The sequence below is a fragment of the Phoxinus phoxinus genome (genome assembly GCF_949152265.1).
Source record: "Phoxinus phoxinus genome assembly, chromosome: 13".
In the NCBI taxonomy this organism is placed as follows: domain Eukaryota; kingdom Metazoa; phylum Chordata; class Actinopteri; order Cypriniformes; family Leuciscidae; genus Phoxinus; species Phoxinus phoxinus.
This window is the reverse complement of record NC_136888.1, coordinates 25,676,065-25,697,984: the sequence shown is the minus strand read 5'-3', so window position 1 is coordinate 25,697,984 and position 21,920 is coordinate 25,676,065. Positions and strand designations below refer to the sequence as shown.

The 21,920-nt window shown below is 37.6% G+C and overlaps 1 protein-coding gene across 2 annotated transcripts in view; it reads right to left on the bottom strand.

Annotated features, from left to right (window-relative positions):
* adam12b (ADAM metallopeptidase domain 12b) overlaps positions 1-21,920 on the bottom strand; it is a 96,107-nt gene that overhangs the window by 64,736 nt on the left and 9,451 nt on the right. For both annotated transcript variants that reach the window (XM_079632609.1, XM_079632608.1), the window contains exons 2-3: positions 16,557-16,663; positions 14,792-14,865 (exon numbers count right to left, since the gene is read on the bottom strand). In XM_079632609.1, the coding sequence (XP_079488735.1) occupies positions 14,792-14,865; positions 16,557-16,663 (181 nt within the window). The remainder of the gene's footprint in view (positions 1-14,791; positions 14,866-16,556; positions 16,664-21,920) is intronic.

Below are 21,920 nucleotides of genomic sequence, written 5' to 3'. Positions count from 1 at the left end.
GTGTCTGTTCAGAACGATTAAATTTAATTTGGTTTCCGTTTCTGGTTATGCTCCTGTCAAAATTTCGTTTGTTTGTTTTCGTTCATTGAACAGGTTCGGAGCCCTGATTTCTGCTACATTTTAAACATCTTCCATTGAATTTTTACATTTGGTATTTTATATAGCAATATTTTAAGTTGGGCCTGTAATCATTTGTTTTTGAAAAGTGTTTTATATTTCGTTCATATTTTATATTTCTACATTCTTAATCAAACATTTGCCCATTTTTTTTTGAGAATATAAAAAATATATATATATAAAAAACATTTTTGAGGATATACTTGATATATATATCAACTTTTCTTTTATTTGATATATGCTAAAAGTATTTTCCATGTAGTAATTATATATATAAATTATTAATTGATTGAATTTACAGAAAAGGTAGGCTATATCGTGATATATATCGTTATCGGGATATGAGATGACTTATATCGTGATATGAGATTTTGGTCATATCGCCCAGCCCAAAAAGGTACATTTCAAAATTCCATAATAGGTGCCCTTTAAACACCAGCTTTTACTTAACACAAAAACACATAGATGTAATGGAAGGACATAATGTATAAGAATGGGGACTTTTTAAAGTTATCGCATTAATGCATGCAAGTAATTAAACGCTTGTTTAGATATGTTTAACGTTGTTTTTAAACAGCATTAACACATTTATTCAATTTGACATTGTCCTAATTGAACTAAGGCCTAATCCTGGCTTAATCTAAGCCCTGTCTGTGAAACCAGGCCTTCGTCTGAAAACAATCACATCCTGTTGCTTTTCAGAATAACATTTAAGAACTTGTTTGCTTTGTATTTTCTTTTTCTTTCTCATTCCTTGAGAGAACTTCCTTCTGTGGTTTCTGTCATGTGTCATGTCTGTCAAAACTCTTTCCTGTAGCTCAAACAGTAGAGCGTTGGGCGCCAAGGTCATGGGTTCGATTCCCAGGGAAAGCAAGAACTGATAAGAATGTAAATGTGTACCTTGAAATGCAATATAAGTTGCTTTGGATAAAAGCATCTGCCAAATGCATGAATGTAAATGTAAATGTATGGAAAGATCTCAGGAAAGGCCAGCTCCTTTGCGTCTGTTTTCAGTCTGACAGTTAAAACCATATTAGTCTGATATGGAGTCAATTGCAGCCGAATAGAATAGATGAGTTAAAGAGTATGAAGTCTGGGCTTCCCTAAAAAGAAAAGGGCCAACATAGTAGTGATTTTTGGACAATTTCGATGTCTTTTTTAAATATTTGCCTTTTTTGAATATTTTAATTTGGTAACACTATTTTATTGTGTCTTTGTTACATGTTACATATATTTACTATAGTAATAACATAAAATTAGGCATGGGCATAAAGCATTGCTTATGCACATTGTTTTCTCAGCTTTTTGTTGAAAATCTTATAAATACTTTTTTTTTTTTTTTTACAAAACTTACCAACATTCAAGTGTTGATAAAAAAATTATTTATGAAGCTAAAATAAAAGTTTTTTTTTTTTTTTTTTACAGAGGCACTGTTCTTTCTTTTGATATATTATAAATATTAATACAACAAAGTATGCTGGGAGCCATGCAATTTTTGTGAAAATGATCAAAAATGCTGGAGGTGGCTGGCAACTTATTTTTTTTTAAACGCTGGTGGGGAAATAGTTAATATCATACAGTTAGGCAATATCACAGTATCAAGTGTGATACGCACATGTTCAACAAACAAGATAAGATTTTATACACAATATTTCCAATTACTTTAACTGAAATATTTCCAAACAAAGCCAGATGAAAACAAAAAAACGCCACAAAGCGATACACACTACTGGTGTTTCGTTGCTGAATGAATCAATGTTTTGAACAAATCTGTTAAGTGAATGACTCAATGACTTACTTGTTTCACATTGAATCAGTGTTTTGAACAAATCTGTTTAGTTGAATCAATGACTCACTTTTTTGATATTGAATGAATCAGAGTTCTGAATGAATTGCGTTGATTGAATAAATGAATGACCCAGTAACTTGCCGCCACCTACTACTGTATGTAAAACATCAGTATCAACAATAGACCATTTTATTCCCATTCTCAGACCACACCCCATTCTTTCTTTCATTCATTATATTTCCACAATATGCTCCGGCTCCGCTCCCTATCCTGGTCCGTGTCTAATCTGAGCTCTGAGGACCACATAACAGCAACAGTTCTGCACTGTCTGACTACCCATCCATTAAACACAGCACTGCGAGTCTGGAAGTTTATACTTCACGTTTCTTGTTGTGTTACTGTCATAGAGGCAGCCAAAGCAGATCACTGAACTGCATAGATGTTGAGTGATCCTAGTAAGGAAATCTGTGACTCACTCGATGATAAATAACAAATGACAGCCCAGAAACTTTGTTCTCAGCAGGGGGGGTGAAACTGTGGCTTTCATGATCATTAAGAACTTCTTCAAACCAAAGATCTCCTACTTCACTAGTTGGGGAGAAAAGGGCATTCACACTTGAATACAATTTAGCAGATTTCGGCTTTTGGCTCTAGTAAATATGTGCTATTTCTCTGTGCCGGTTTCCACGCCATTAACCGCTTTCTCTGTCTATTTTCTCTCTCTCTATAGTCTCCCTAAAGATTCACTGATGCTTCTGTACTAGTTTAATAGAGTCTCCTCTTCGGCTCATTACACAGATCTGACCAACCTTCTGGCATCTTCTGTTCTATCTTATTTATGATGTTACATCTGATCTGTGTACGATTAGTCAGACTGAAAGAGTGCATCTGCGGTCAAAGGATGACATTCTATTGTTTTTTTGTCACAATGTAAAATAATCAAGTTCTTCGCTAGCTGTAAGTCTAAGAGCAGTGTGTTTAATGATTGTGAGGCTTTAAAACATCTGTGAATAATGCAGTAGAAGTGTGCTTTCACTGCAGAACATTCTTCATTAACTTATCCAGATGCCTAGCAAGAAAAACAGCTAGCAGAGCTTTTGTTTGGTCAGCTTGTTGTTAGCTAGTGTCGAGCAAAAGTAACAAAGACAGATGATAGAGGCAGAACATGAAAAATGAGAATGGAAACTTCAGGAGAAAACAAGAAAAATGTTCTGTTTATTCCTGGTACCCAGCTAACAGGGAACATTCTCAGAACTTTGTAGCGTTCTGACAAGGTTTTGAATGTTCAGATAACTTAACTCTTTCCCCGCCAGTGTTTTTTTTTTTAAAGTAGCCAGCGCCTACATTTTTTGATCACAAAACGTCCATGGCCCCCTAAATATTTGGTTGTATGAATATATGAACATGCAATACAAAGAACAGAACCTCTGCTTTAATTTTTGTTTTGCGTTAATTTTTGCTGTTTTTTTATCAACACTTGAATGAAAGTAAGTTTCATAAAAAAGTTTTCTTTTAAAAAAAAACTTTCAACTTCAACATTTTGAATTAAAAAAAAACTGCAATGACTACAATGTGCATAAGCATCGCTATCGCGTGTGTCTGCTCTACTCTTTCAGAAGTTGCGAAAAAATCGTCCCCTACTGTTTATTAGTGAAAATGAGGAAAGCCATAATATTATGGCGGGTAAGTGTTGTCTCATAAATTATGGAAAATTACGTCAGTGAGAAGTAGAGAGGAAAGAGTTAATGGAAACGTTATCAAAATGGTCTAAGAACATATTTTGTTTTAGCTGTGAAACATCCATCTGGAAAGATCTGATCAGAAGTGTACAGCACTAAGTGTAAACATGGTCCAAAACGTTTTGTGATCAGATCAATCTACACTCAGAGATAGATTACAAACTTGTTGTGTACTTTGTAGCGTAAGTAAATGTAAATTTTGAGGTGCAAGTTCTCAATGCTACAACAAACCTCACTCAAAAAGTACTGTAGCTCCCAGCAGGACCCATCAGCTTCCTGTGAATAACTTCCCTTTGGATAATACTCAGATCATTGTTTGTCAGCTCTCTCTCTCTCTCTTTCTGAAAATCCCCTTGTTTTTCACTGGAGCGTTTCCTCTATTTTTGCTGTTACCGCAACCGGTCGATAAAAAAGAATCACTTCCTGGTTTGACTGTTGACCTTCAGTGATGAGATCATGGAGCGGTCAGCTGCTAAAGACTCCCGGGAAAACAAAGTGAGGCTGGATGGCTGTGAAACTGAGACCTTTAAAGCTTCAGTGCTCAATGAGGAGAGAAACTCAAGCTAGGTTTTCAATAAGAATGAACTATGCTCACAATCTAGCATTTGATGCTGTAAATCAGCACTTAATATGCTAAATCATGTTTTTAAATGCTGAAAATGCCTCACTACAAAAATATCTTATATTTTTCTTTCCATATAAAGCTAGGGTATAAGTATTTTTCAAAATTGATAATAATAAATGTTTCTTGAGTAACGAATCACCATATTAGAATGATTCCTGAAATATCATGTGACACTAAAGACTGGAGTAATGATGGTTTTGGGTTTTATTTCACGTTTCAGATCTTTTATATTGTAGTTTGGTTCCTTGCTCTTGTTATGTGACCTCCTTGCCCTCATGTGACCATGGCTGCGTCCGAAAACGTAGGCAGCTGACTTGTTGCCTCGCTGCCCTAAACCATCTGCGCACGAAACCAGCGTAATGGTTTAATGATCTACTACAGCAAAATAGAGCAAGCTTTGGTGAAAACTAAGTGAATATTTAATGACCACAATAGTAATTTCTCACTAGAAATGACATCATAAGTGAAAAACGCTGATACATTTTTTTTACATTTACACACAAACTGACGACCAGCCGCAAATTCCAGACGCCATCTTTTTTTTCTAACTCAATTGTCACAGACTGGAAAGCACAGGATTTCGGGATATCAAAGGCAGTGAAGGATACATCTATGCTGCCTTCAAAAGATGAAGGTATTTCGGCAGACAGGAAGTGACGCTGACTTTGCATTCGGACGTGCCTTGATGCCTTCCAGCCTTGGAATGCGTCCCTCCGAATGCAGCATTTATCAGTTTATCATGTCTTGTGCTTCCCTTGCCATATGTGTCATGTTCTGATTGGTTCCCTTGTTTCATGTGTCTTGTTCTCATTGGTTGTTTTTTTTCATGTGATCCCTATAGGCCTGTAATGTATTTAAGCCCTTTTGTTTGCCATGTTACTTTGTCGTGTATTGAAGTACACATGCGTTCCATGTTTCCATTTGCCAGGTCTGTTCATATAGTTTTGTTCATGGTTTGTTTCATGTTTTGGATTTTGTTTATACTTTGTTTCATGTTTTCGGATCTTTGGACATAAATAAATGTAAATAAATTACATTGTAAAATATATTAAAATAGAAAACACTAACTTTAAATAGCAAAACTATTTCCTTTTTTGGATGAAATAAATGCAGTCTTTGAAACATATGATGCTTTCAAAAACAGACAACAACTTATAGACCCCAAGCTTTCATGTGTGGGTACAGATAATAGACACCACTTACAAGATACATAAAATAATAATAAAATAAACTGATCAGATATCAAACTGCCCAATATAAGGTACATAAACGGTGAGTCAAAACGTAGTGAGGAGAAAGTTCACAAACAAAAGAATAAGTGTATACACAGAACGTGGCACCGGGTTATTAAAAATATATCTTCGGGGAAAATCTCACAAACTTGCAGTTCCTTGCTTTCAAAAGTTTAAATGACTTCTGTGAATCGGCTGACTTAGATAAATATGCCAAGGACTCTTCTGAACAATACACTTCATAAAGCCCATATGAAAAATCATCCAGAAAGGCATAATTTACCATATACTTGGCAATGCTCTATTTCACCCTTATGTTCTCTATTCTTTTTTTTCTTCATCTAAGCAGCCTGCTGATGACAAACCAATCCATACAGCATTTCAAACGAGCTGCGCTTGCTTCATTGAGGGATGGTTAGAACCAAATTACATTAGCATAACTCGCCCTCTGTGCTTCTCTCTTTCTATTTTATTCCTTGCCACCAACTGTGGATAATGCACTGGCACACACACTGACAAACAAAAAGCACTGATGTAAGCTTCTCCTCATCCCTCTTTCTGTTTATGATTCTGCGCCCCTGACAGCTGACCCACTTCACATAGGTCAAAAGCGACAGAGTTTAGGCTCTTTTTGTCTAACATGTCTTGCAAAATTACATGTTAATAATATTTATTCATGAAAACAAAACATACAAACAAACAAACAAACATGCAAGTATTGCATTAGGGAGTCTCATTGCCGTGATCCCAAGGTGTAGTGGCTGGTTGTCAGGGTGTTTCCATACAATTGCTCAGATGTTCTGGTTGGTTGTTAGGGCATTGGTAGGTCATTGGGTAGGGTGTTCTGGGTAATTGCCTGGGTGTTGCTACTGTATGGGACTGAACAGCTGCTCTATGTGACTTTTAGTACACTGCTAGGAGGTTGGTAGGGTGTTCTGGGTGGTTTCCAGGGTGTTGCTATGCTATTATTTAGGGTGTCCTGGTTGTTTGGTTGTTTAGACTTCGCTAGGTCATTACTATGGTGTTCTAGTTGGTTGCCATGGTGTTGCTGTTGTATGTGAGTGTTAAGATTTTTTATGTGACTTTTAACAATGTTAGGTGGTTGCTAGGGTGTTTTTAAGCAGTTGTTAGGGTGTTCTGGTTGGTTGTTAGGGCATTACTTAGTTGTTCTATGTGGTTTTCTGGCATGTTGCTACTGGTGTGGTTGCCATGGTTTTGCTATGTGGCTGCTAAAGCGTTTTAAGTGATTTTTAGCACACTCTATGCAGTTGTTAGGGTGCTCTTAAATCAGTTTGTAATTGTAATGTAGTGCTCTGTGTTATGGGAGGTACCTGGTTGTTTTTTGCAGGTGGTTGCTAATTTTCACCCATTTTAATGTCCACCAGACAAGGCTAAATATCTGCTCAATAGACTACAAGAGCCAAGCCATCATTTATGTTCTTAATACAACGGGTGTTGGACAATTATGTGCCAAAGTTTAATAGTAAGGTTAGGGATGTGTTCAATTCCATGAGCAATAATTATGAGCAATAATAATAATGGTTCTTGCTTTATGTATAAGGTAAAAAGCTTGTTTCTTTTGTTTGTTTGACAACTTAATTTTAGTATAATAAAAATATGAGCTGTTTTCACATGCTTCTAAAAAATGGTGTGTTGTCCTGTCATACACTGTCATTAAAAGCTTTGTCAAACGACTTGCTTTTGTTATTCTCTCTCTCTCTCTCTCTCTCTCTCTCTCTCTCTCTCTCTCTCTCTCTCTCTCTCTCTCTCTCTCTCTCTCTCTCTCTCTCTCTCTCTCTCTCTCTCTCTCACATTCATGCACTCCACAACCCCTGATTACACTACACACCATGTTATTAATTTCAGTTTGAAGACAGAAGAAATAATTGAAGCCTCTGAGAGGAGTAATTTGTAACAGATGGAAAGTTTACAAGCGAGTCCACAAGTGAATCCATAATTGAACGTGGCACAGTATACCTCATCTCCTCTTTCTCCCTTTCATTGTTTGCACTCTTTTGGTCTTTCTATCCTTCTGTATGTTTACATATTCCATAAAGCAACATTCAAGGTGAAAGACAACCAACCTCCACAACAATACAAATTGTGTGGAATGTTTAATAACAGGAGCAGTTTATGTTCTATACTACCTCACATCTTCACCTTTTACAGACACCAATTCAGCCAGCACAGATCAGCTGAAGAGTATATTTTCTCGAGCTTACTTCAGAACAGTGGTTCAGAAATAAAAATGTAATAAAGTAAAAATGTGCAAAGAAATATAATAAATAATAACATTAACATTATTGATAATAACAAAAAATTCCAGTTCTCTTTGCATACAATGTATTAATAAAAAAGGCAAAGAAAATTGGAAAATAATATTATTTCTTAATTGTAATATATATATATATATATACTGTATATAATTGCATTTTTGATAACATGTCAAATAAAAAGTTAAAAAAAATTGATCATCATCTGTGACCCGTTATCACATCTAAAATATGATGAGATATGAATATTATATATCTAGCATTACCTAACAATACATGATAACTTGTATAACTTAGAATGTTCAGATTGCAAATCTCAGTGGATGAATGTTTTTATAACTTTTTTTTTATTACTATTAAATTAAATTACATTACTATTTATTTATTTACCTTTAATATAACATGCAAAAGTAAGGGGGAGGCTGTATCTTATCATTTTTTTCAGGCACTTGCTTTAGAAAAACAATATTTCTAATTTGTCATTGTGACCTCATTTTTAAAGGTCAATACAGGGGCCAAAAACAGCTGCTTAGACTGTCTTAAGAACCAATAATCAATTTGTTAGGGCTAATCAGTCTTACTTTTCAGATTCAAATAGGACCAATCTACCTTTTTATGTAACTGACTTGTTATGACCAGTCTTAAAGAAAAAAATTAGATGACTTACTTGTTGTAAGACTATAGTCTAAACAGTTTATGCAACAGGCCAGGTGTGTGTATTGAGTCAGTTGTTGAAGGACTCCTTCCTCATTATCCTCACCTTGCTTCCAGAATCACAGGGCCACTCTAATAGTCCTCTGGTAATAGTGTGTTTCTCTCTCTATTGGACTCAGTTCATTAGTTTTGCTTCAGCCTGACATCAGAGCAGAGAGTCAATGATGCCATTCTCACACAAACAACAACCCTCTTCCCCGTCCATTCATGGACACTGAGTCCAAGTTTCTATGGTCATGTTTGTAGTCGTCACAGTAATGACATGTTTTGTGAACTTGGCTATGCTCCTTCCTGTTTGGATGAATAAAAGGAAGCCTTTGAATGGCACACGCTTCTTCTCTTCCTCAGTAACAGCTGTTTGTGTCAACCAGAATAAGCTCTAAATCTTCCTACAATATTCCTTCATACAAAGTCCTGTGGACTTTGATCAATTCAGTGTCTGGGATGTTGACTCTAATGACATTATCAAGATTTACAGTCTAAAAGAGGAAGAACACTTCGAGAAAACCAACAAATGAAAAAAGTGACTGACAGCTAACTAAATGTAGGGATGCTACAAGCAAATTTTTTTTAGTAGCGTGACAGTATAGCTCATCAAAATAGTGCAGCTTTTCCAGTAACAAGCTATTTTTACAAGCACTACATTGTTGTTTTTCATGCCACATATTGCTCATGCAGCCTAACAACCGAGCGAGCAGCGGCAATAATCAAACGCACTCTCTCAGAAGGTCTCTCTCTCTCAAGTACCACTGGGAAATCCAATTAATTTTGGCGAATTAGTCTGTTTCGGACGGTGCATTTCAATGAACTGGCTCCAAAAATGAATTCATCCTTTCAGCACATACAGTAATAGGTTTATTAGGTGCATTTTGTCTAAATTCATGTTAAAGCCTTCACTAGCTGAGTTTTTATCAATCCAAAATGCTGAATGGAGAAAAACGTCTCGGGTCACGACTGTAATAATGGTTCCCTGAAGAGGGAACGAGACGCTGTGTCAAGACCCTGTGGGAATGCCTCTGTGTGATTGCGTCATGAAGCACTTATGAAATCAGTCCAATGGTGTGATGGAACGTTATGTGACGTCATCGACCAGGAAACTATAAAGAATACCTGGAACAAACAGTCACTAGCTTCTGATAGGCTGAAGCAAGTCGCTCACAGGCATGCAGGGAATATGGCAGGGCGACGCAGCGCCTCGTTCCCTCTTCAGGGAACCAGGGTTACAGTCGTAACCCGAGACGTTTCCTTTCAAGGGAACACGAGCTGAGTCGCGGCGCTGTGGGAACACCATACCCACAAATGCCATAGTAACAATGCCTGTCCATGTGAAATCTCTGCGCACACCAAGATGAAAGCACCTGAGGCCCAGGAGTGGAGCCGAGGTCAAGGTCAAAAACCTCACTAATGTGTGCGACGAGGGGGGGAGTCTCCATTCCCCGGGCTTTGGCCCCTGCCTCAACAGGATGTCTGCTCCCTGATTTAAAAACCCCGGGATGTAAATTGCCTTTAAAAAGAGCAAATTCCCTTAGGCCCACAGGAGGATCTAGTGAGCCAATTTGCATAAGTAAAGTGACCTCAGACCCCCCTGATGGTGATGTAAGAGACCACCGATGTGTTGTCTGTGCGGAAAAGCACATGATGGCCCCTAAGGTCTGGGAGGAAGTGTTTGAGAGCTCGAAACACCGTCATCATTTCTAGACGATTTATGTGCCAAGAAAGTAGAATGGTCCTGCCACAGACCTTGCGCCGAGCGACCACTTGGTGTGTGTATTGTGTCAGTTGTTGAAGGACTCCTTCCTCATTATCCTCACATTGCTTCCAGAATCACAGGGCCACTCTAATAGTCCTCTGGTAATAGTGTGTTTCTCTCTCTATTGGACTTCATTAGTTTTGCATGATCGCCCCACAGCCTGTGAAGGAAGCGTCAGTCATTAGCATTACACAACGACAAGAAGCTTAGTCCCCAACACTGGGCCTTGGGAGAGGAACCAAGGTTTCTTCCACATGACAAAGGCACGTAGACGTCGCCGCGAGACCTTGATCATGCAAAACAGATTTCCCCTCTGAGAAAACCCCTTGGTTCTGCGCCACCACTGCAGGAGCCTCATGTACAGGAGGTCAAAAGTGATTACGTTGGACACAGCTGCCATGAGACCCAACAGTCTCTGAAACTGTTTCACAATGAGTGACTGGCCTAGCCAAACTTTCTCAGGTGAGACAGAATGACATCTCGATGCCGAACCGCCACCTGCTCGGTTTTAGCTATGATAAACCTAGGCCGAAGGGAAGAACCCGTTATTGGTACACTTCGCCCCGAAAGCGAACCTCCGGGACTTCCTGTGATGAGGATGGATGGCTACACGGAAGGACGCGTCCTTCAAATCTATCGTGACAAACCAGTCCTCGGACTGAATCTGTGACACAATCTGTTTGAATGTAAGCCTTCATCCTTCTTTGGAACAGTGAAATAACAGCTGTAAACCTCCCTGCTGGGATGAGGAACCCTTTCTATAGCCTCCTTTCGCAGAAGAGTCCATAACCAGAGCCTGCTCGGGGTCCACCACCGCAGGGAGGAACACACGGTCTAAAAAGCTGTTTGCTCGCTTGTTAAAGGGGTCATGACATGAGAAACCAAATTTGCCTTGATCTTTTGGTATATAAGAGGTCTTTGTACCATTTAAACGTCCTGCAAGTTTCATAGCTTAAGACGTCCTCCCCATTATAAACGAATCATTTATTTAATCAAGCTCTAAATACAGCTCGTTCTGGATCCATGGTAAGAAGTGACGTCACGGTACGAAGTGACGTACCAGCGTTTGCATATGACCGCCTCCAGGCACAAGACAACTACACTTAAAGCGCAAGACAGCTACGCTCATTTCGTATCATCGTCGCGCCCGCGCGCTGCTCGCCTCACAAGTGTTCAGTCGACGGACAGCGAGTGGGTCTGTGTACAGGGAAGTTACGATGCCGCAGATGTGCTGTTCCTGGCTGTGGACAAACAACATCTTTGAATACGCTGCGAAAGATCCAGTCGTCAGGGAAAAATGGATGCACTTTATTTTTTGCGGACGTCTCAGTCACGGCAGTGTTAGTTTAAGCGTGTGTTCTATACATTTGAAGGATGACTGTTTTGAGCTTTGCCAGAAAACTGTTGCTCAAAGATAAGTCCGTGCCGACTATTCTTGGCTCAACATCGACGACGCAAACTGTAAGTAATGTATTTAAAACTTTAAACTACTTTTTAAATACGCTGAAAGATCCAGTCGTCAGGGAAAAATGGATGCACTTTATTTTTTGCGGACGTCCCAGTCACGGCAGTGTTCTATACATTTGAAGGATGACTGTTTTGAGGAAAAAATCCCAATATGATGCTTGGCTTTGCCAGAAAACTGTTGCTCAAAGATAAGTCCGTGCCGAATATTCTGGGCTCAACAACGACGACGCAAACTTACTTTTTACCATGGCTAATATAAACACATTTGTATAAGAGAATCTTGAAAATATGTCGCCTTTCTAGTAGGCCTACATGTGATAGAAAATTAAAAATGTTGCCTTTATCAATGCTGCATCTTCAAATATGGCCTGTGCATGCATTTTTGTCCGTGGTACACCCTATCATTTCATTGGAATTAGTTAAATAATGTTAAACTGTTAGCAAATTAAGCTATAGGAAAATTATGTAACAATAATCCGTTTTCAAGTGTCTCGGGTTAATTTTTTTTTATTGATTCAAAATAGTTTCACTTTCCATGTGGACACGGGCTGATCCAGTCTTCGTTGTTGTGGTGATCGTTCATTTTCCTCTGATTCCTCCTCTGATTCCGGCTCAAACATAATAAGGTTTTATCATTGCAAGAGCCATCGCTTCGCATGCATCACCCGCTACTAAACAGTTGCGCCGAATCCGCACAGGTTCTGGCTGGGGGCGTTAATAATTGATGCATAGGCACTGACGTTAGCCAATCATAACAGTGGGCGTTAACACTGAACTCTTAAAGGGGAAACACCCCCAAAACAGACTGTTTGAATCAGAGGATGAAAAACAGGGTGGGAAAAGGTCATAAATCACTACATTTTAAAAGTTTTTTGTAAAAAAAACTATAGTAATACTATATTTGCACCTAAGGGAACATAATAATAAAATAAAAAAAACCATGTCATGACCCCTTTAAATATGCTTGTGGACAAACAACAATAAATAGACAGAGACAGTTTCACACAGAGCGCTTGCTGAAGACACAGAAGCTAGTATACTGTTTGTTCCAGGTATGCTTTATAGTTTCCTGGTCGATGACGTCATATAATGTTCCGTCACGCAATTGGACTGATTTCATAAGAGCTTCATGGCGCAATCACGCAGAGGCGTTCCCACAGCGTCTCGACGCAGCTTGAGTTCCCTTGAAAGGGAACATCATCATTTGAGAAGAAAATCATAATAATCATAATAATTATTAAAATGCATCATAATGAATCATAAAAAAATCATAATTTTGACAGTTTCAAGTTAACTTCACAACAATGCTAAATTATGTGGCTTTAAGAAGCCTAAAACACTGTACACATGCTCTCACTGTGACTGGCTTTTTCCTAATTTATGGTAAGTGTTTTCACTCAGTCTTGAGAGGAACGTGGCCCTTAAGAGAATTCAGCAAATTAAGTGGAGCAAAGCTACAACTTCACTGGGCAGCTGCTGATTAGAGTCTTTTAGCATTATAGTGTTCGCGTCAAATCTCAGAGTCTCTGACAGTCAGCTCTGAAGCCTCAATCGCCACCGCACACAGTCCTAAGCCATTTATTATGGAAATCCTTTGGATGAGCAATCAAAGTCAGCACTGCTTTCCCGTTCGTTGTGAGTTAAACCGAGTTCAAGGCTGTTGTTTAGACTGTGTTGTATTGCTAATCTGTGCTTAGAGAATACAGGGAGGACAAATCCATAGGGTAAGACAACAATGATTATCAAATGAATGAATCAGAAATTAGTTCAGGATGAGGTTAGACAAAATTCAGAGAAAGATGGGAACTATCAAAGCTCTTTTATCAAATGCACTCGAGCGAATAAATGAGATCTTTAATTTGACTGTGACTTGAAAAGATCCACACAGGCTGTTTTATTTGTTGCGGTGTTGCCACTTGTTCATCTGCCATTAATATGCAGTGAATCACTTTGCATGTGTAAGACACTTCTTTGTAAAAAAGGCTCATATAAAACACTGTGGAATTGCATCGGATTTCAAAAACCATCCAAATATGTTTGTATAGTGGTGTCTTGATGGTTATGATTGGTGGGATGATGGGCACACAAAGCTTTATGAGTGTCTTTCCTCTAGGTTGTGCTTTTATATATCTGGATGAGTGATGTTATTTGTTGTGTGTTTTTGCAGTGCATGGGAAAGAGTTGAACTCAGTTTAATGTACATAGAAGGTCAGCCTGTATCAGACGTCCCTGGAGTTTCTCTGTTGGCTCGTTGGTTCTTTCTGTCTGCCTGTCTATCTATTATGGCCCCATATGTGTTACTTTTAACATTCATGTTTTTTTAAACATATGTAAATATACAAAGTGTAATTTGCATATTAAACGCACATTTATAAAAATACAAACATGTTATGTCTATAATTACATACATGATATACATGTCAAAAATATATTTATGTACATATACTGTACATAAACATATTTATAAGGATTAGACATATGTAAATATATACAATTTAAAATTTGAATTCCATATACATCCATGTTTTTACTTCATATGTACATATAATAAATTTGCATATGGGGTAACTCATACACAACATATGCTCTCAGATCCATTCAAGAACATATCAATGCCAATCATAATTCTATATCCAGTTTTCTACTTCAGTTCAGATTTACATTTGAAATTCAGGAATTTAAGTGAGTTTTTCAGTTCAATTCTAAATAGTGAACAACCGTGGTAAAAAAAAAAAAGTGGTTTTAGCCCAACATTTTTTTTGCAAATTGTATTGCAATATAAAATATATTAAATATTAAATAGAAAGTGTTACATCATGGTGGCGTTACTTTGTGTGTGTTGGTCAATAATGCTGAAATAAACCCTGAGCTAATTGCTCTTTTCCATGCAGTTACAGGACTGGTGCTTTTAAGCTATTTAAGCTTGTGCGCTATATATTCAGTCTCCTGAAGCCATTATGATAGCTGCCTAATGATAGCTTAAGTTACTTTTTCGGTTGAGCATGTGGTTTTGTAAAAAAAACACTGTGTGTCTGATCATGTGTGTGGCGATTTAAGAGTCAGGAGTGTTGCGAGGGAGACTTACTGGTTCTTCTCCACAGATAAAATCAGCCGTTGTCCTTCTGCTAGGATTAGGATGCGCAGCGAAGCAGGAGGTGTCTAAATAAATGAAAAACAAAACAATCACTTCATGTCCTGTTTTCCTGTTTCAACCAATTTACTCTAAAACCTGCAGCTTCCACACACACATAGCCTTCACACCTTTAAATGACTTCAGGTTTTGATCCAGCGCACCACACAGAGCCATAGAGCCAAACCGAAGCCCTCCAAATGTCATTTTGCACATAATAATGTGTCAAGCACTGCACAGGGCCAAAGCTTGTGTGTTCACGTATAGCCACTGCATCTTCATTCACTTGACTCATGCAAAGACAGAGTTGTACACACAAATATAATTTAAACATAAACCGATTCTTGATCAATTGTGATAAACAAGCCAGCAGTGTTGCCAGAAATGTTCAAGTGAGTGCATCTTGGTGAATAGGGGTGGACCTCTATGCTATAAATGTTCTCAGATTTTATTGTAAATTTTATATATGGCTTTTCCTAGCCTATATGATACAATATATTTGTTTTTGCAACCTAATGTACAACTGCACCGTTGTATTTTATGATATTATCTTGCTGTTTTGTGTGTGTTTATGTCCAAATATGTGTTGTTTACTTACAAAAAGAAAGTACCATGATAATACTTGGACATGGCCCAATGATAATTCCATGTGTTTACAGAACATCTGTGTTTTCTGTGCACATTTATTAGTATTATTATTGTTATTTCAAATTGCAAAACAGAATCATGCATGTGTGTACTCCTAAAATATTTCCGAATAACTTTTTTTTCTTACTAAACAGCTGAGAGAGCATATCGTCCTCCATTACTCCAGCTGGACTGATTTGGCTTTGGGCCATCAGTCGGGCCACTCGTGGTGCAGACCGACAGGTCCTTTATTCTGAGCGGAATTTCCTCCCTGAAATACGCTACCCTCACCACAACCTCAATCTCCACCTGCAAATGTTTAATAGCAATCACCTCGGAAAGCAAAGCAAAGCCAACCATTCGCTAGCACTGCATTTTCATGACATACAAAACTTTTTCCTAACAGTGCATTAAAGACATTCCCAACATCTCAGACAGTTATGAAAAGCTCTGGGTGTCGAGTTTTCGATGCCTAAGCCTCCGAAACGGGCAGTGAAATGGACTCTAAGTGCCATGTGCCAGAATCAGACATTGCTCAGAGCTACAGAAGACATTTGACTGTAATATTCACTGGAGCTCGAGTAACTCAGTGCGGAGACTGGAATCAATTAAGCCTTAATGACGAAGACCATGTGACTTTTTGCGACAACGTCGCCACGGCTTCAGGCACTTAATCTAATCTAATGTACTCCAAAACAGTTTTCAAGATTCATCACCTCATCACTCAGCCTTTGTGCCTCTGGTGCCGTTTGGCAGTCAGGCCTTTCACTCATTTTCACAAATGACCCTTTTAGAGCTAAAAGGCTGTGGCTCAATAATGATACTGACTATGGGAGTCATACATAGCGAACTAATTTGTACCGTAGTCTGATGTTATACCATTTCGAACTGAAGTGAACTTGCACTGGACTCAATATATTATTCATTTAAAAAGAGTGTATGCAAGTCAGTGCTATTCCAAATCAAAAACTCATAAAAATATAAATAAACACTGGCACCGAGACATCATGATGGAAGTGCAAATGACTTTCTAGAGGTTTAGGGGAAAATGTGAAAAAGGGTGAGCTACAATATATACAGTGCTCTTTCTTACCCTGGAGCGGAGCCAGCTGATTGGGCGCTGCTCTGTTCCTTCCAGCAGTAGCGGTGCCATGGTGTGGTAGTGTTTCAGTTTGTCGAGCACACTTTTTAGTTGCCTTCCTGCACAAGTGACAAAAAAAAAAAAAACTCCCATTAGTGTTGCAGTGGATACCAGAGACACAATATGCCATGCTGCTGAGCTCTCTCTCTCTCTCTTTCTCTCTCTCTGTGTGTGTGTACTGGAGGCAAAAAGTTCAAATGACCAACAGTTAAACGTGGAATTGCAAACTGAAGACAGCAGTAAGTATGCAGTGCTGCAGTAAATTGGGACCAGCATAAACAGACGCTGAGATAAAAACCATTAACTCAATAGAAAACCTGGAGGAGAATTAGTATTAAAGTCACGGGTTCCCTCAGGATTTCTAATGTTTTTTTTAGGATGGCAGTTTTCAAATTATGAGTAAAATAAGATGCCCTATGCAACAAAAATCCATTACTGAACATTCAATTGTTGCCTTACCACAATTCCCTATGCTTAGCCTACAATAATGATTTACATTGTTGAGTGGTCGGACAAATTTGGTGACCTTGTGAAAAACGTCCGCCTACCATACTCAAATAAATGTGGTGTAGGATTTACTTAAACAATTTTCTAATAGACATTTCTACACATTTGACACATTGAATCAAACATGAACTTTTGAAGTAGAAAGTGTATAGAGTGCAACGGTGCCTGTTCACCTTTTCAGCAGCCTTGGTTCCATAGGGATTTTTAAAAGGTATTTAATTTTATTAAGATTATTTAATAAAATGTTATAAGCCATGAACCAAACCACAAACATTACAAGCTTTGATTTAAATCTATACTGTATAGTAGATTGAGTATATTGTGTATCTGATGGCTTATTGATTAACAACCAGTAGATCTATATTTTTCTTTTAAGGTTTATCATTAAATATCAATTCCTCTATGGAGAAAATGGAGATGAATACTTCTGGAACCCAACCATTTAAAAATATGGAGGCAGATGTAGTATTTGCTAAGTAACGTATTCCTTATACCTAAGTAACTTGGTGATAGAGAGGCAAATGTTTTTTAGTGAAGCTTCAATTTTGCCAGAAGAGACTTTTACCTGAAGAGACATATGAACTGAAGGGACAATTGTGGTCTATAATATGAAATTGTTTGTGTGATTTTAAAATGCTAATTGCTAACATGTTGCTGCATACAGTTATAGAATACAATGATACATCAAGCACATAAACCCACATCCTTGCAAGCATTATTTTCAAATATTAATGGAAGCCCATGTATTTGAGAACTGAAAGAACTTTTTGTGTAAAGAACAAGGAGTTAAGTTGTCTGCTGTGTTACATTCAACTCACAAAGTATGAATTTTCAATGCCATATTTGAACATGGAAATGTGCAGCAGACCTGCACTTGATGTTAGAATTTCAATTTATCATTTCATAAGGAGACTCTGATACTTGCGAATGATTTAAAGTGAACATGGCTGCACCCTGAGAGAATTACATTTTTTCACTTTTATCTGTATACTATGATGAATCAAAAGAATGCTTGATGAGTTAGCATTTCAGGTTGGGCTACAATTTGATTTCATAACTGAACAAGTCTCTAAAAAATGTATGAAAAACAATGCAGTAAATGAATGAGTATGTTGAGTGCATGTCATAATTGGACGTCAGTATTTGTATGAGCTAGAGGAAGCACAATGGGGTCCAAAGGTTTGAGGCCCTTGATAACAAAAAAAGAGAAGAAGCTTGTTCTTTTAGTACAGAATTTCAGTCTTTTTCTCACACTGACATGTAATGAGAAGAATGATGAACTTGACTTGACTTGCTTCTGTGTTTCGTGAGTGTAGTTGCGTCATCAGCCTAAATCAAAAGGCTTCTCTCTTCTTTCCCCTCAGTGAAAACGTTGTGCCCCCACAGGGCCAAAGCGTTCCATCCTCAGCTGAACTTCAACACTACGGAATCCATTATGAATGAGGGCGACAGACATGGAAAGAGAGCAAGAAACAGAGAGACAGAGGCGCACAATAGAGCAGTGCAGCCTTAAGAGCGGCGGAGTGACAGCACAACATGTTTTTTCTCTCATCTCTCTGAGGGCCGGATCCCTCCCTTCTTTCTTTCTCTCCCTCACTGACTCACATAAAAACGCACACAAACACACTCACACACACCCGTCATATGCATTCTGAAGGGAAATGATTCCACTCTAGATAAAAGTTTAAATATATTTTTTATATTTGTTATTTTTATAATCAATTAGACAGAAAACTTGAATTTGATAGGTCAAATGCAGTATTCTGCAGTCAAATACTTCTGGATTGCTTTTAACATTTGCTTAAATTTAGTGGCCATTATACAAAACATATTTGCATTTATGTATTATATATACTCTCATGCCTTTCTTTTTGCATTTAAATCTTTATAAAAGAAATCCTGAGGGTCATAAAGAACGTTGTTATTCCACCTTGACGAAGAGACGAGAGCCATCCATTATGTCTCCTTGTTTATCTAAATGCGAGGTAAGGTGTAGATTTTGGACATGTATCATGCTAATTTCATTGTATTTTTTTTAAATAGTTTGGGCTACCATACATGCATGAATATGGTAATTACTCAGTTAAATAGTTTTTTCAATTCAATCATGGATTAAATCCAGGTACAATTGTATTACCACTCAGTAGGGCTGGGTTGAAAATTATTTCTCATTTTTAATCGATTCTCATTTTGATGAACCATCAATTCCTAAATCCCAATAATTTATCTTTTAGTCTGTGCTGTTTTTATCTGTTGTGTGAACCAAACTTGTAGCGCACAGCCCATCAAATAAATAACAATTTACAGATTCTCAGCTTTCAGATTCTGTCCATTTTATTATGAGAATCAAACAATATATACAAAGTTTTGTCATGAAACTCTAGATGGTGCAGGTTGATAGGTCCTTAACTCAATTTGTTAGCGATTACATTGTTATCTACATAGCACAGCTGATTGGTCATTGGCATCATTCAGCAGCCAATGAGCTTGCTGTTTAACATTCAAATACGTGGCATTGTTTGCTGTTAGCAGCCTTCAGTGCGCTTTCAGAAAACCTCCACCTGTATAGATCTGCTTCGAGGGTTATTTCATGTTACATGCTTAACAAAATCAACATGTACTGTACCTGATATATATCCAAGTCAATCTATATTGAATCAACTTAAATCAATATTGCAATCGAATCAAAATGCAAGCGTATGAATCAAAATCAAAATTAACTGTGTCAATCAATACCAGCCTTACCATTCAGTACCACAACTATGGCATACAGTAGTACTTCTGGTAAAGGTCAGAACAAAGATACTCAAATCAACAAAATGATGATAACAAAATCATTGCAATGGGCCACTATAGGAACCAAAAAGCTCCTAAATAAACATACAAAGTGGACTAGTATGCCATGGTTAGCCATTAATAGAGAAAATACTCAATGAGAAACTTGTCAGCTCATAATAACACATAATCGGTCTGTTGGGCTCACTGGGCTCATAGCTCTCTGCTGCTGGTTTCTCAGACACCCATTATTACCCACGATTCAGCATTCTGAGGGAGACAGGAAGTGGCAATGTCAGCCCCCAGCCCCCCCACCCCCAGACCTAATTTCCTTTCTGTCGTTGTCATTTACCCTTCCCTCTCCTTCTGCTGTTTTTGTCCAAGGATTCAATTTAGGAATAAGCTTTGCACATTTGCATAAAACTGTGTGTAAGCAGGAAAAGACTAATAAATCGTTTTACCTGTTCATGCTAGCAATAAACTAAACATACACATGGATAGATAATATACAGTAAGTCATTTTACGTCAATTAATTAATATTACACCAAATAACCTAATCAAAACGAAACCAAATCACCTAATAAATATTACACCAAAAACTACCTTTGAAAAAATGGCAGTGACACATTACAGTAATCCTATCGGATAATAAAACCATGTACTTTAAAATATGCAGTAGAACTGAAAAGTGTCCAATATTCATGTACTATTTATTTTCATGGTATTGAAGGGACTTCAAAAACCATGGGAATACCTCTCATCATAATGCAAAACAGTCACATGCCACATCTGCAAAATCACCAGAGCTCAAGGCATTTCATTGTCACCGGTATTCACACACCAGCCAGTCCGTCAATAACAATATGTTTTTGTACAGTGTCTAGCTGAGGTTAAAGCTCTCCCTGCATGTGAGAAGATCAGCGGGGTTCTGGAAGTAAACATCCTATTTACTTTCTTCACACAAACTGGTTAATAACAAAAAACTTCTCAAGACTACCATCTCTGAAGTTATTAATCAATATGCTTCTGTTGAAGTTGTCATTCAATATTATTTAAGTTTCATTAAAAGAATTGTATAATAAAGTAGTTTTCTTACAATCTCAAACAAACATATATATATTTATATATATATATAGTTTTATATTGTCATTGTTTTTTATTTGATTCCATCATTTATATACTGCATCATGGGCTGCATAATTCACTATCTAGCATTGTTTACTTTTTAAATATATTTTTGCTTCAAATGTGATGTCTCCATTCATCTCAGGGCTGGTTAGTTTGGTTTATGCCTTTTTTTTTTTTTTAATCCCTATGGAGGAAATGAATGGGGGAAATTCTTCCGGAACCAAGGCTGCTGAAAAAGTGGGCGGTCATTGTTTCACTCTATATGCGTACATCCCTGCCTAGTATGCAAAAAGAAGTATGTCAAATGAGTAGAATATTAATAAAGTAGCTAAACAACACCCAGACAGTAGGGCTGCACGATTAATCGTATTTTAATCGTGATAATGATTTTTGCTTCTTTCGATTAATTCAAAATAATCACAATATTTCCCCCGCTGATTATTTGTCCTGAAATTGTTTTATTTATTTTTATTTAGACATTTCCGTTATCTTGCATTGGTAACACGCTTCCACTATCATTCCTTCAGAATGTAGATGTGTGTACCTTGAGCTTTTCCTTTCCTTCCCTTTTCCTTCACGCCCATATCACGTTCAAGCTATTTGAAGCCAGGGCTGATGACTTGACCAGATTTATTAGTCTAGTGTCAACGTGAAAACCCCAGAGAATGTGTGTGTAGGCTTACGCGCATGCACATAGGGATATTTTTTGAACATAATGAAATTCCATTGAGGCTTCTAACTAAATACAGCACTGATAGCAGCAGGCCAAACAATTCTTCAGTTCACATTATAATGAAGCTTGAGTGCTTTATAGATGTACTGTTGGATCAGTTTGGGGACAGAGAGAGGAAATAAAGCAAAGATTTGAGGTATAATAAAAAAACACCATAAATGCATAAACTAAA